Here is a 14535-nt window from a genome sequence, read left to right on the forward strand (position 1 = left end):
TATAGGATGAATTCTGAAATTCATAATGACAGCACTAGAAGTAAAGTAATTTCCATAGGGGCTGTGTCTTTTAATATAACATATCAGTTTGGGGAAAGTGACGTTTTACTCAACATCTGCCTTACAGACAAATGATGATTGCGACATTGGAAAGTATTTGTTTGATTAGTTAAGTAATTTAGAATCACATACTGTTCAGAAATTTGTTTCATATTGTGCATATACACTGGCCCAGATGGATGCAAAGCATCTTCAAGGTGGGATGATGACTGCAGTTTTACTATGTGTTCCTGTACTTGCTGGTTGAGCAGTTGCTCTGTGCTATGACATCCTCACATAGAGAAGCAAGGTGCACCACGGAACAGCACATACAGTGACAATGGGAGTGACGTCACAGAGGGGAGATGACGCTTAATATTTAGAGGGTAATTTATGCATATCATACAGATTCAAAACAATGGCAGATTGATGTATTCCTGTGAATTGCATATGCTGTGTTAATATATTGTAACTGATGGATCAATATAATCATATTTGAAAAAGGACTTACTATTATTGGAGAAACTGAAGGTATATTAATAGTTTACAGTTTTCAGTTCAGGAGAAGTTGAAAAAGTGAAGAAGTGCACATTAAAGAAGAACTACACAGTTTGTCTGAACAAAATTTCAGACCAACGGTGATCATAATCTAAACACACTGCTGCCTCACACAAGTTAAAAGCACTTTATTGACACTACTTATGGTTTACAATGGAGTTAGACAGTCTGGTGTAAAGCTCTGTAGCAGGCTGCCTGTACACATTGAGATGGAAGTCCCCAGTATTACAAAACAAAGTAAAAGAGTATCTTGTTAGCTGTTCCTACAGTTTATCAGAATATTTGGACTCCTAGGCATAAATTTGTTTGAATAATAATGTTCATATTAAATAGGTTTTTAATTTTTCCTGTATATAAACAGTTGATAGTAGTCTCTAGAAGTAATTACCTTAATTATCAGTGTTAGTAAATCAGCAATACCTATAATATCTTTTTACTACACTTCAGAGAAGCAGTCTATAGTGGCCACTTCTGCCTGCTAACATATACCTTGATTTTTTCAACATACATGCATGTCTACTTCATGATGAGATTCACTGAACACACTGTATGGATGACTGAATCTAATGCTTTCAATAACATCTTGCCTATTTTTACAGTTATTTTGCATACTGTGAAGCAGAATTTTAAACAAACACACAATTATTTCATATCTCATTACTAAATCATTATGTCAAGGCAATGTGACACTCAAGAAGTACTCAACAACAGTAAAACAACCAATTCAATCCAATTTATTGCCTGTAACACCTAATTTTACATGCATGTGCATTTTCAACTAAGCATAAAGTTTTAAAATTACATTTTTTTTTTAGTTTACATTATTTCTTATTACATTTTAGTTCATGATAAATTCCAGTTATATGGGTATTTTTGGATAAGCCACTGCTTGACTCTCTTTTTAAAAGTATCCCCTGTCAATATATTTACTTCATTTGGTAACAAGTTATTAAAAACAGCTCCTTTGACATAGGGGCTTTTTGCTGTTAAATTTAATCTTCTGTTAGCCATATAAAAATCTTTTCTATGCCTTGTTTCATAGTTGTGAATATCCATGTTTCTTTTTGTGATCTTACTGTCTTGTTTTGCTAGCATTATAGTTTCTAGTATATACATAGCATAAACTGTGAGAATAGTGTGTCTAATGAATAGGGGTTTGCAAAAAGTTCCTGGTTTTACTTTGGCTATGATCCTCAAGGCTCACTTCTGGAGTATGAAAACACTTTTCATATTAGTTTGGCATGTCCCACCCCACAGTACTATTACATAAGAAAAGAAAGGATACACTAATCCATAATATACAGTCCTTAGGGTTTAAGAATTAAGATATGGTGATAATCTTCTTACTACATATAGACTGGGTGTTATTTGTTTACAGAGATAATCAGCTTGCTGCTTCCATTAAAGTCGATCATCTGTGCATAAACCCAAGAATTTACAATCTGTAAATGTTTTTGGTAGAATTTCATCAATCACAGTATTTTGTCTGTTTGGACCACTGGATTTAAAATCAATAATATTAGTTTTTCTATGTTTACATTTGGGTTCTCTCTTTCAAAGTGAGCTCTTGCTTTTTCAATAAAGTTATGTATCTCTTCCACTAGGCTGGGCTCACTGTCTGCATAGCAGACACCAGATGTATCACCTGCATACATATAGATCAACTGCTTATTGTCAAGAGAACTTGGGAAATCATTTACATAGTATACAAATAGGACTGGACCTAAAATAGAGCTCTGAGGAACACCAAAATGCATATTTCTTATACTTGACCTTCTCCTCGCCAGTATTTCTCCATTAGAGTATATAATCTCCGTGCACTGTTGTCTACCCTTTAAATATGTTTCTAGCAGTTGCATGAGTTTTCCAGTGACACCACTCTTCACAATTTTTGATAAGAGCACATCATGATGTACTCTATCAAAAGCCCTTGAGAGGTCAAGGAATGCACCTGCTGCTTGGGATTTTTCATTTATTTTTTCAAGCACATTATGGACAAATTGTACAGCTGCTGATGTGGTACTTCAACCTCTTCTGAAACCATGCTGGAAATCACTTAATATGTCAGCATTGTTGTAATTTTCCAAACTGTTTTTTAATATTATTTTCTCTATCAGTTTGCTGAAGGTTTTTGTGTATTGGTTTCACTACAGATAGATTCAGCTCGTCAGGGAACACACTGTCTTTGAGAACACAGTTTATTAGATGAACTAGTGGTTTCATTAGTTCATGTTTACATTTTTTCAACAGATAAGGAGAAATTTCATCTAATCCTGTTGATTTTTTGTTTCTGAGGTTACCAATAAGCTGCAGAATGTCATATGTGCTTACTGCAGGTAGTGTTCTGTAGTTCTATTTGTTACAGGACTCAAATAAGTGCCGTATATCCTGTTTCATAGAGACATCTTTTCAGTGGCATCTATGAAGCAATTATTAACAATATTGCTGACTAGAAGAGGACCAGAGATATCTTCATTATTCACAGTTAATTGTACATTATTAACTTTAGTTTCTGTTTCATTGCTTCTGATTTTATTTACAAACGACCAGTAAGTCTTTGAAATGTTATCTGAATCTTGTATCAGTTGGCTGATTCTTTCTTATTTGATTCTCCTGACTTCCTTGCGGTACTTATATTTGTACTACTTGTAGAGTTCTTTAATTAACTCTGAGTTAGTCAGTCTGTGTAAGCTATACATGTTTTCCATTTTTTCTTTCAGATCTTTTGTTTTAAAATCTAGTGGCGCAGGTTATGATTTTGAAGGCTGATTTTTCTGGATACTCACTTTTCTTAATGGCATGGCTCTATTTAAGTGCTCAGTAATAATTTCTGTGAACATGTTACATTTGTTGTTGACCCAAATGGTAGTTATAACTGATTCTCATGTTTCCTGGCTTAAACTGTTTCTTAGTGTAGCAATGGTGTTTGCAGATATATATTTGCCTCTGCATGTACTTTTTTTTGTTTGAATTTGGTATTCCTTTTTAACACTAGTGTTTGGCCTAAATGATCTGAGAGGTGACTATTTATTATGTCTGTTGCGATGATGTGGTCATAATTTGTGTTAACATGATCAATTGAACTACTATGTGTGTTAGCTATTTTGGTGGGTACTGGTCCAAGAAGATTTTTAGCCCCATAAGACAGGATACAATCTGTCAAATGTTTGCTTTCGTGACCTTCATGTAAAGTGTTGATGTTCAGATCTCCCAGTATGACAGGATTTACACTTCTACAGCCTGACATTAATTTACTTAAGACTCCATCAAGTGATTTCAGAAAAGCATCAGAGTTTCCACAGGGGGATCTATATACACCTATGACATAGAAAGGAAAAGTGCAAAATGTAATTTTAAGATTTGCAATTTCGAAATCTTTGTCAACACAGCATGTTGTCTTATACAGAAACCACATGGCACAAGGTGTCAACAACAGTAAAGCATGTTGCATTAAATTGAAGTCAAATAAAACAAGGTATATGTAAGTTATGACAAAGACCTGGTAGTTGTCTATTATGCCAACTTGTCTTGTTCACATGGAATATGAAAGTTTTGATATTCTTTTGGAATTAATCTTAAGCTTCTTGTGGTGTAACCAACTGCATTTTATGGTAAATTTTTCACATAAAGCAATAATATTAAATTAAACATTAATATTAAAAATTCATTAAGTCCAATGTATATAGTATACTTATTTACTTGGGCTGCTGAAACAATGGTTTGTTTTTCCAGGCTGATTTAATACCCAAGCACACAAATAACAGTATGGATAAAACCTTACCTTTGCCACCTTATCAAAAAGAGCTGAACCAAGCTTTGATCCCCTGTACTCAGGTGTAACATAAATATCCTCTAAGTAAATTGTACGTCCCCTTTGAGAGGAATAGGAAAAGAAATACAAAGCATGTCCAATAAGCTTTGCACAGCTGTCTCCCATTTTCAATACATCTGAAACTGTTAAAACATTGCAATCTTCTTTATGTTACATCCCACTAAATTAAGTGAACATAATTATTTCCTTAATGAGTTCAAGATGCATAAATCATAATTACTGATAACATTAAATCAGCATCAGGGTGCCTACACTAAATACAAACATCATCTGCTGAAATAAGTAGATTCTTATATTACCTTACAACAGCAGACATACTAAATTAAGTCTGAAGATGAGATAAAAAAAAACACAATTCTTATTACCATGAACATCAGGACTGGTTAGAGAAGAGAAAATAAGGTGATCTTCACTGTAAAATAACTTATACCTGTGTTTCGACCCCACATAATCTGGAAGAGGTATACTACACTTACAGAAATTTCTCTACTGATGTCCCCATCCAACAAGAGACTGAAGATCGGTAAAAGAATGCATTATTCTGTTACCTTTTCTCAAAATTGGTGACAGATGTTTAAATAATGATGAGCAATATACTTACATATATTATCCTAGTACGTAATATCTCAGAGCATTCCCAGCATAAACAATTTGTTCATATCGTAGTCTTAGCAACAGTTTATGGCATGTCTGTCCCTTATGCGAATCTCTTACTGTTATGTATTCTACAGATATATTTGGAGATGTGAATATGTAGCAGAATTAATCACAACACAGACTGAACAATCTGAAAATGTGTCCTGGATATGTAAAAGCTACCTGTGATGGGGTAACTGAACTAATCTTGTAATATAGCATTATGTTTGGTCAGGCAGATGTACAGGAAAGTAGCAGAAACAAGAGATGATGCAAATAATATTACAATTATCATGAAGAAAAGACATGACAGAATGTTTCCTCCATTTATTAGTATCACATTTATAACTAATATCAACAACGTTATCCAGAGTTAAAGATACACCTTGCGAGTAGTCTACAGAAGATTATAAAATTTAAAAAAAAATTATTAAATAATGGATTGTTACAACAGGAGCAGGAGAGTTATTCTGGATAATATGAGTAGATAAAAAAATAATGTTTCCTTTTCTTTAATGGAAAACATACTCCAAAGTTCCACAGTCGATAATATGAACACCTTATCCTCTTTCTGAGCTCATCATTGGCCTCATTATGGAGGGATACTGACTCAATTCTTCAGGCAAGCAAATAGGAAGCTGCAGTACACAAAGTGGAAACCAAACATTGCTGCCATGGTCTTGATGCCAAACGTTAGTGGGCGTAATGGTACATCATGACATAAAGCATGTATACTGTGTGCAGTGATAAATATTGATAAAGATAGCACCAGGGTCTTACAGTCTTAAGTACCTTCTTTGAAAAACAGTATTGCACACTAGGGATAAACTGAATTAGGTTGCACTGTTTTTAAACAGAGAAGCCTTGTATTCAGAAAGACGGAAATTTAAATCTCCATCTGGCCAACAAGATTTATGTTTTCTTTGATTTCCTTAAATTACTTCAGGCAAATGGCTCCTACCATAATGCCACAGGCAACTATTTGATCCATCTTTGTCAAAGAAGATCAGTAATAATGTAAAGCCTGTATGTTTCTTTTTTTTCTTCCTTAAACTGTAATATCATGACATGTCCAATATTGTTGAACTTTGGTCAACAGACGAATGAAAATACTACCACTAATGAAAGAGAAATGTTTTATTTGGGTTTCAGTGAAGTATATATAGTGAAAAATAACAGTGGAAATGTAACAGACTGAGATCATATCATAAGGTGGATATGTCAGTATTTACACTTGGTGCGTAGATATTTACTTTCTGAACTGGAATATACACTCACAGTTTATTGAGGATCCAGTTATTATGCCACTGGAAAAGAAGCTGTGGCGGAACTTAGTCAAATTGTGGAAGAGATGTGAAAATATGTAATTAGAAACTGGAAAAAGAAAGTTGATAGGAAAGCAGTGTCAGTGTGTTACTCCTTCTACAAATTCTAGATCAGGGCCGGCCAAATGCTGCACAGTGTGCAGACGTGCGAAAGTGCTGCACATGTGCGCATGTGTGCGACAGCGACATCTGTTATTCGACATGTGTCCTAAATGAACGGCAGCGGCTCCACTTCCCTGTTTATGTGGTACAAGCAAGAGCGCAACATATCCAGTCTCATTTACCCCTGGTGACCGTAACATTAACAGAGCAATACTGATAAATGGCAAGTACTGTGAAAAAGCAAAGGATGGGAGATCTATGTTCTCAGTCATTTAAAAATGACTGGGAACTGCAATTCTTTTTTGTAGCCATTGGTGAAAACTCACAGTGTTTGCTGTACCGCCGAATAATAGGCGTCCAGCTTAAGTTTTCAATTGAAAGACATTACAATACATATCACAAAGACGAGTGTAGTGTACTCAACAGTGAAGAACGGCAAGCAAAATTAAATGTCCTTCAGAAAATGGATGAGACACATCAACTCGATTTTACTGTACGTCAAAGTAACTGATACTTCTTGAACTCTTAGTTTCTTGCGTTACATTTATGTCTATTTTACTGTACGCTGTACAATGTACTGTTTTCAATTTTCCAGAATGACAACCGCACTAAATCTTCACTGCGAGCAAGTTTTAAAATCGCATTAAGAATTGCACAATCTGGGAAACCCATTTCCGAAGGGGAGTTTGTGAAAGGGTGTCTGATTGATGCTGCAGAACTTGTGTGTCCCATGAACATTAGCAGGTTCCAAGAAATCAGTCGATCCAAACAAACAGTGACAAGACGTATCAGTGCTATGGGTGGCGATCTGCACAGGCAGCTAATAAATAAGGCTAAATACTTTGTCGCTTTCTCTGTTGCGCTCGATGAAGCAACAGATCTTACAGTTACAGCCCAGGTTGTGATATACATACGAGGTGTCGATAACGCATTTTGTGTAACAGAGGAGTGACATCTGTGAGTAGAAACATGCACTACATGAACGCTGATGGCTGCGGCGTGCACGCTGTGACCCGGAAGTTGCACATGTGCAAGAGCACCGCACGCGTGCAGAATTTCTGGCCGGCCCTGTTCTAGATTAACCAAAAGCACTACATGAAATGAAATGCCATGAATCATGACTTTAACATTTCATTTATATATGACCATTAACTTTTAGTAATTTCTATTATTTAAATCTGGTAGCCATAGTTCATTCCACAAACAGCATTCTATGATAATGATTTACTGACTATTAGACTTTGTGCTCTGAATTTTTTCCCCTTGAATATTTTCTTTAATAAGTTGTGTGAATTTTTAGTGTTCAGCAATTGCAGACATTTTTATTCAATAATGTTAAGTAGCATTATTTTTTAGCTGATTTCCTATTAATATTGCCCATTATATTTTGTACCTATTCAGGATGGTATATTACTCTTCTCAAACTCTTCACTGCCATTACATTCTAACTTTTTCATCATAGCTTCTTAACATTTTTCACATCCACAGTTGAAACTGGATCATACAAATAACAAATGTAGTTACTTTCTTACATCTGTGCTGTTATTACTTCTGAAGTGGATGGTGTCAGAATGTGGCATGTTAGAACTCGGCGAGAACTTTCCGAATGATTTATTTGTTTCCACTACAGTGCTTCGTTCACCTCGGTCGACATCACAAGGCCCTGCATTGATGAGGTAGCACCCCGGCAGTCTGTGAACACAATGCTGTGTTGAGCCGGCCTTGTACACCAGCTGCAGAGTTCCGATTATGTAAGGATGGCTGCACCAGCAGCCGACTCAGCGACCTCTGTCCTCGTTTCCGCACTGCTCCGCCGGGAGCTGTAGGCTGGCCCTGCTGCTGCTTCTTCCTTGGCTGGCATAGCTGGGAATGTGGCGGCAATGACTGCCCATGATCCAGCATCCGAATCTGTGGCCCTCGCCACAAAAGTCTCCGGCGTGTGTCGGGAGCCGAGATGACTGCCCGCGGTAGCAAGCCAAAGTAGCCTGTCCTTGCTGGCTGCAGACCCCGCGTCGGCCTCAGAGGGGTGAACCAACGACCCGCTGTAGACTGGGACACTGTCGCCCCATCTGTTCTGCCGGTGGTGCGACACGCCCCGCCGTCCAGGAGAGCTACCACACTTGAATGAATCTCATCAGAAAACAACACCTATTTATACTCGGCTGCACGGCTCTGTTTCGCTAACACATTGCTTTGAGTCACATATGCCCCACACCCCGGTTGCACCAGTGGGCCCCTTCTGCCTATAGCTCGTGCCTTGTGAACTGCTGCGTTTACTTTTTTCAGTGGTTCGACAGCCCTGTGGCCCCCATTCCACTTCGCAATCGCTGGTCAGCGTAACTTACTGCAATCTGGCCCACACCTGGCTTTAACTTGTGCTCAGAATATCACACACAACTAACTTTCCGTGGTGCCACTACATTATGACCCTCTTCGGAAAGACACGGTCCCCGGGTCATCCTTTAACTAACTCTTAAACTTGTTTGGATTGGCACTTATGACATACTTACTTACTAGTAGAAAACTTAAATGTGGTCTAGTGCCCTCTTAAAACCATGACATGAAACAAAGTGTAAAAATTCTTAACTGGATGACCACTGCTTGATCAACCACTTACGTACTCGTCTCGCACCCTCGGTATCCAATCCACTGGGACTTCGACTATTCTTGGTTCCCTCTTGGAATTAGTCTCTGCCTGATCATAAAGAAAACAACACATAACAAAGTTAAGGCTGTGATGGCACCTGGCACAGAGGTGCTCAAAATGATCATGCTCCCTGTGCTCCCTGCTGCCGTTGGAAAAGCAGCTGCCAGCAGAAAGTCGTATACTCCTAGCTCACTTATTTGTTACATAGTTTAATTCTTAATTTCTTTGCGTGTTTTTGGTACTTACATTGTTTAATTCATAAATTTCAGGCGTATTATAGTATTTGAGAGTTGTAGCATCGCATTTTAGTACCTGAATAGTGTAAAATCATGTAGTCTCCTTCCGCCACCGAGCAGTGTGTCAGCAGTGCGCAAGTAGCAGCATTACTGCATTTTCTAGGCAATCTTGTATTTTAATAACCATTTAAATTTTGTATCGATTTGTTTGTGCTCTCTGTAGATTAGTTCAGACGTTCTTTGCACAACAGTTTTTAGCATGGATAGGGACTGCAACTGCTGTGTTCGGATGCAGGCTGAGTTGGCATCCCTTCGCTCCCAGCTTCAGGCAGTGTTGGCTTCGGTCACACAGCTTGAGCCTGTTGCCAATGGGCATCACTGTGAGGGTCCGGATGGGGGTTTGTCGGGGATGGCCAGCTCGTCCCACGCATCCCCCGATCGGACTACGACTGTGGCTGCCCGGGATACTGCCCACATTGAGGCTGATCCCTCACCTGTGGTAGAGTGGGAGGTCGTCTCGAGGAGTGGCAGGGGGCGAAAGACATTCCAGAGGGCTGAACGGAAGGCCTCTCCAGTTTGTCTGATGAACCGGTTTCAGGCTCTGTCTCAGGCTGATACTGATCTTCGGCCGGACATGGCTGCTTGTCCTGTTCCAGAGGTTGCCCCTCAGTCTGCAAGATCCGGGCGGTCGCAGAGGGTGGACTTACTGGTAGTTGGGAGCTCCAACGTCAGGCGCGTAATGGGGCCCCTTAGGGATATGGCAGCAAGAGAGGAGAAGAAAACCAATGTGCACTCCGTGTGCATACCGGGGGGAGTCATTCCAGATGTGGAAAGGGTCCTTCCAGATGCCATGAAGGGTACAGGGTGCACCCATCTGCAGGTGGTCACTCACGTCGGCACCAATGATGTGTGTTACTACGGATCGGAGGAAATCCTCTCTGGCTTCCAGCGGCTATCTGATTTGGTGAAGACTGCCAGTCTCGCTAGCGGGATCAAAGCAGAGCTCACCATCTGCAGCATCGTCGACAGGACTGACTGCGGACCTTTGGTACAGAGCCGAGTGGAGGGTCTGAATCAGAGGCTGAGACGGTTCTGCGACCGTGTGGGCTGCAGATTCCTCGACTTGCGTCATAGGGTGGTGGGGTTTTGGGTTCCGCTGTATAGGTCAGGAGTCCATTACCCGCAGCAAGTGGCTACACGGGTAGCAGAGGTTATGTGGCGTGGACTGGGCGGTTTTTTAGGTTAGATGGCCTCAGGCAAGTACAGAAAGGGCAACAGCCTCAAAGGTGCGAGGCAAAGTCAGGACATGCAGGGACCAAGCAGCAATTGGTATTGTAATTGTAAACTGTTGAAGCTGCATTTGTAAAGTACTGGAACTTCAAGCGCTGATAGAAAGCACGGAAGCTGAAATTGTTATAGGTACAGAAAGCTGGCTGAAGCCAGAGATAAATTCTGCCGAAATTTTTACAAAGGCACAGACGGTGTTTAGAAAGGATAGATTGCATGCAACTGGTGGTGGAGTGTTTGTCGCTGCTAGTAGTAGTTTATCCTGTAGTGAAGTAGAAGTGGATAGTTCCTGTGAAGTATTATGGGTGGAGGTTACACTCAACAACCGAGCTAGGTTAATAATTGGCTCCTTTTACCGACCTCCTGACTCAGCAGCATTAGTGGCAGAACAACTGAGAGAAAATTTGGAATACATTTCACATAAATTTTCTCAGCTTGTTATAGTCCTAGGTGGAGATTTCAATTTACCACATATAGACTGGGACACTCAGATGTTTAGGACGGGTGGTAGGGACAGAGCATCGAGTGACATTATACTGAGTGCACTATCTGAAAATTACCTTGAGCAATTAAACAGAGAACCGACTCGTGGAGATAACATCTTGGACCTACTGATAACAAACAGACCCGAACTTTTCGACTCTGTAAGTGCAGAACAGGGAATCAGTGATCATAAGGCCGTTGCAGCAGCCCTGAATATGGAAGTAAATAGGAATATAAAAAAAGGGAGGAAGGTTTATCTGTTTAGCAAGTGTAATAGAAGGCAGATTTCAGACTACCTAACAGATCAAAACAAAAATTTCTGTTCCGACACTGACAATGTTGAGTGTTTATGGAAAAATTTCAAGGCAATCGTAAAATGTGTTTTAGACAGGTATGTGTCGAGTAAAACTGTGAGGGACGGGAAAAACCCACCGTGGTTCAACAACAAAGTTAGGAAACTACTGCAAAAGCAAAGAGAGCTTCACACCAAGTTTAAACGCAGCCAAAACCTCTCAGACAAACAGAAGCTAAACGAAGTCAAAGTTAGCGTAAGGAGGGGTATGCGTGAAGCGTTCAGTGAATTCGAAAGTAAAATTCTATGTACCAACTTGACAGAAAATCCTAGGAAGTTCTGGTCTTATGTTAAATCAGTAAGTGGCTCGAAACAGCATATCCAGACACTCCAGGATGATGATGGCATTGAAACAGAGGATGACACGCGTAAAGCTGAAATACTAAACACCTTTTTCCAAAGCTGTTTCACAGAGGAATACCGCACTGCAGTTCCTTTTCTAAATCCTCGCACAAACGAAAAAATGGCTGACATCAAAATAAGTGTCCAAGGAATAGAAAAGCAACTGGAATCACTCAACAGAGGAAAGTCCACTGGACCTGACGGGATACCAATTCGATTCTACACAGAGTATGCGAAAGAACTTGTCCCCCCTCTAACAGTCGTGTACCGCAAGTCTCTAGAGGAACGGAAGGTTCCAAATGATTGGAAAAGAGCACAGGTAGTCCCAGTCTTCAAGAAGGGTCGTCGAGCAGATGCGCAAAACTATAGACCTATATCTCTGACGTCGATGTGTTGTAGAATTTTAGAACATGTTTTTTGCTCTAGTATCATGTTGTTTTTGGAAAGAATCTACTCTGCAGGAATCTGCTCTGTAGGAATCAACATGGATTCCGGAAACAGCAATCGTGTGAGACCCAACTCGCTTTATTTGTTCATGAGACCCAGAAAATATTAGATACAGGCTCCCAGGTAGATGCTATTTTCCTTGACTTCCGGAAGGCATTCGATACAGTTCTGCACTGTCGCCTGATAAACAAAGTAAGAGCCTACGGAATATCAGACCAGCTGTGTGGCTGGATTGAAGAGTTTTTAGCAAACAGAACACAACATGTTGTTATCAATGGAGAGACGTCTACAGACGTTAAAGTAACCTCTGGTATGCCACAGGGGAGTGTTATGGGACCATTGCTTTTCACAATATATATAAATGACCTAGTAGATAGTGTTGGAAGTTCCATGCAGCTTTTCACAGATGATGCTGTAGTATACAGAGAAGTTGCAGCATTAGAAAATTGTAGCATAATGCAGGAAGATCTGCAGCGGATAGGCACTTGGTGAAGGGAGTGGCAACTGACTCTTAACATAGACAAATGTAATATATTGCGAATACATAGAAAGAAGGATCCCTTATTGTATGATTATATGATAGCGGAACAAACACTGGTAGCAGTTACTTCTGTAAAATATCTGGGAGTATGCTTGTGGAATGATTTGAAGTGGAATGATCATATAAAATTAATTGTTGTTGGTAAGGCGGATACCAGGTTGAGATTCATTGGGAGAGTCCTTAGAAAATGTAGTCCATCAACAAAGGAGGTGGCTTACGAGACACTCGTTCAACCTATACTTGAGTATTGCTCATCAGTGTGGGATCCATACCAGATCGGGTTGACGGAGGAGATAGAGAGCGGCGTGTTTCGTCACAGGGTTATTTGGTAGCCGTGATAGCGTTACGGAGATGTTTAGCAAACTCAAGTGGCAGACTCTGCAAGAGAGGCGCTCTGCATCACGGTGTAGCTTGCTCACCAGGTTTCGAGAGAGTGCATTTCTGGATGAGGTATCGAATATATTGCTTCCCCCTACTTATACCTCCTGAGGAGATCTCAAATGTAAAATTAGAGAGATTCAAGCGCGCATGGAGGCTTTCAGACAGCCGTTCTTCCCGCGAACCATACGTGACTGGAACAGGAAAGGGAGGTAATGACAGTGGCACGTAAAGTGCCCTCTGCCACACACCGTTGGGTGGCTTGCGGAGTATAAATGTAGATGTAGATGTAGATCATTATTTGCCGTTGCCTTTCCCTATACTGCGCGTCATGTTGAACAAGCTGTTCACCTGATATGCGCCGCTCTTGCTCTAAAATGAACTGGTTTACGGATCTCAACAGACCTGGCTCCAGAGTTTGAGTTAACAAGGTCAGATTCTGCCTTGGCAAAAACTCTAAAGTGGTTTCTGGCCAGTACAGCTGTAGCTGTGTAACATTCAATTGCGTGACTCCTGAAATTGATGCTGGCAGATGGAAGGTTGGTCCCATTATGTTACACTTGGTTCTACTTCGAGTTCTACACATTTTTACTTCCGTAAACACTCCTTACTCAAAATAACTTGCTACTACTACCAAATTCTCGTTTGTGGAGAAGATTCAATGCATCCCGACCTGTTGCAAGCTCAATATTGGCTCCATGATGTCCCATGGACAGTCTGTTCCCTTCCCCCTAGCTAAAAATAACAGCACCATGCATGTGTCTCATATTCGTAGTTTCACAAATTTCCCTCCGGCATTCACTATTTTTGATCAAAACACAACACCGATTGTGTGACTACTTTCATCCTTAAATTTACATTATATGAACTGGTGCAATAAACACAACTTTCCTGACCCAGAAATGTCGATAATAAAAATTTAAACAAGAAATTGTATGACTCTGACATTGTTCAACATGTATTTATTACGGCTTTGGTGCAAAATTCACTCCGACGCCTGCTGCCCCAACAGGCTCACAATACTCGAAAACACATATAAAATACAATACTTAATTAACCTATGCAATACCCATGATACATAACAAGAAACAAAAAAAACTACAAATACTCTACTACTTTCTAGACCGCAAAGCATATGGTACTTCATGCTGTACTCTATCTTCTTGTCTTTCTCTGTGCTTAGCACCTCTCTTCACTCTCTCTTTCTTCCTCTTTCCTCCTGTGACACACCTCGAATCACATCTGGGCAACCCTTAAATGGCCGTAACCTTCCAACGTGTACTATCATCATTCTAGTTGGCAGCTGAAGCTTAACATTAATGGGAGATGT

The 14535-nt window shown here is 39.9% G+C and overlaps 1 protein-coding gene across 6 annotated transcripts in view; it reads right to left on the reverse strand.

Annotated features, from left to right (window-relative positions):
- LOC124774975 (thialysine N-epsilon-acetyltransferase-like) overlaps positions 1-14535 on the reverse strand; it is a 137337-nt gene that overhangs the window by 26067 nt on the left and 96735 nt on the right. For all 6 annotated transcript variants that reach the window (XM_047249713.1, XM_047249715.1, XM_047249712.1 and 3 more), the window contains one exon: positions 4379-4551. In XM_047249713.1, coding sequence (XP_047105669.1) covers positions 4379-4551 — 173 coding nt within the window. The remainder of the gene's footprint in view (positions 1-4378; positions 4552-14535) is intronic.

The sequence above is a fragment of the Schistocerca piceifrons genome, chromosome 2, assembly GCF_021461385.2.
Source record: "Schistocerca piceifrons isolate TAMUIC-IGC-003096 chromosome 2, iqSchPice1.1, whole genome shotgun sequence".
Classification (NCBI taxonomy): domain Eukaryota; kingdom Metazoa; phylum Arthropoda; class Insecta; order Orthoptera; family Acrididae; genus Schistocerca; species Schistocerca piceifrons.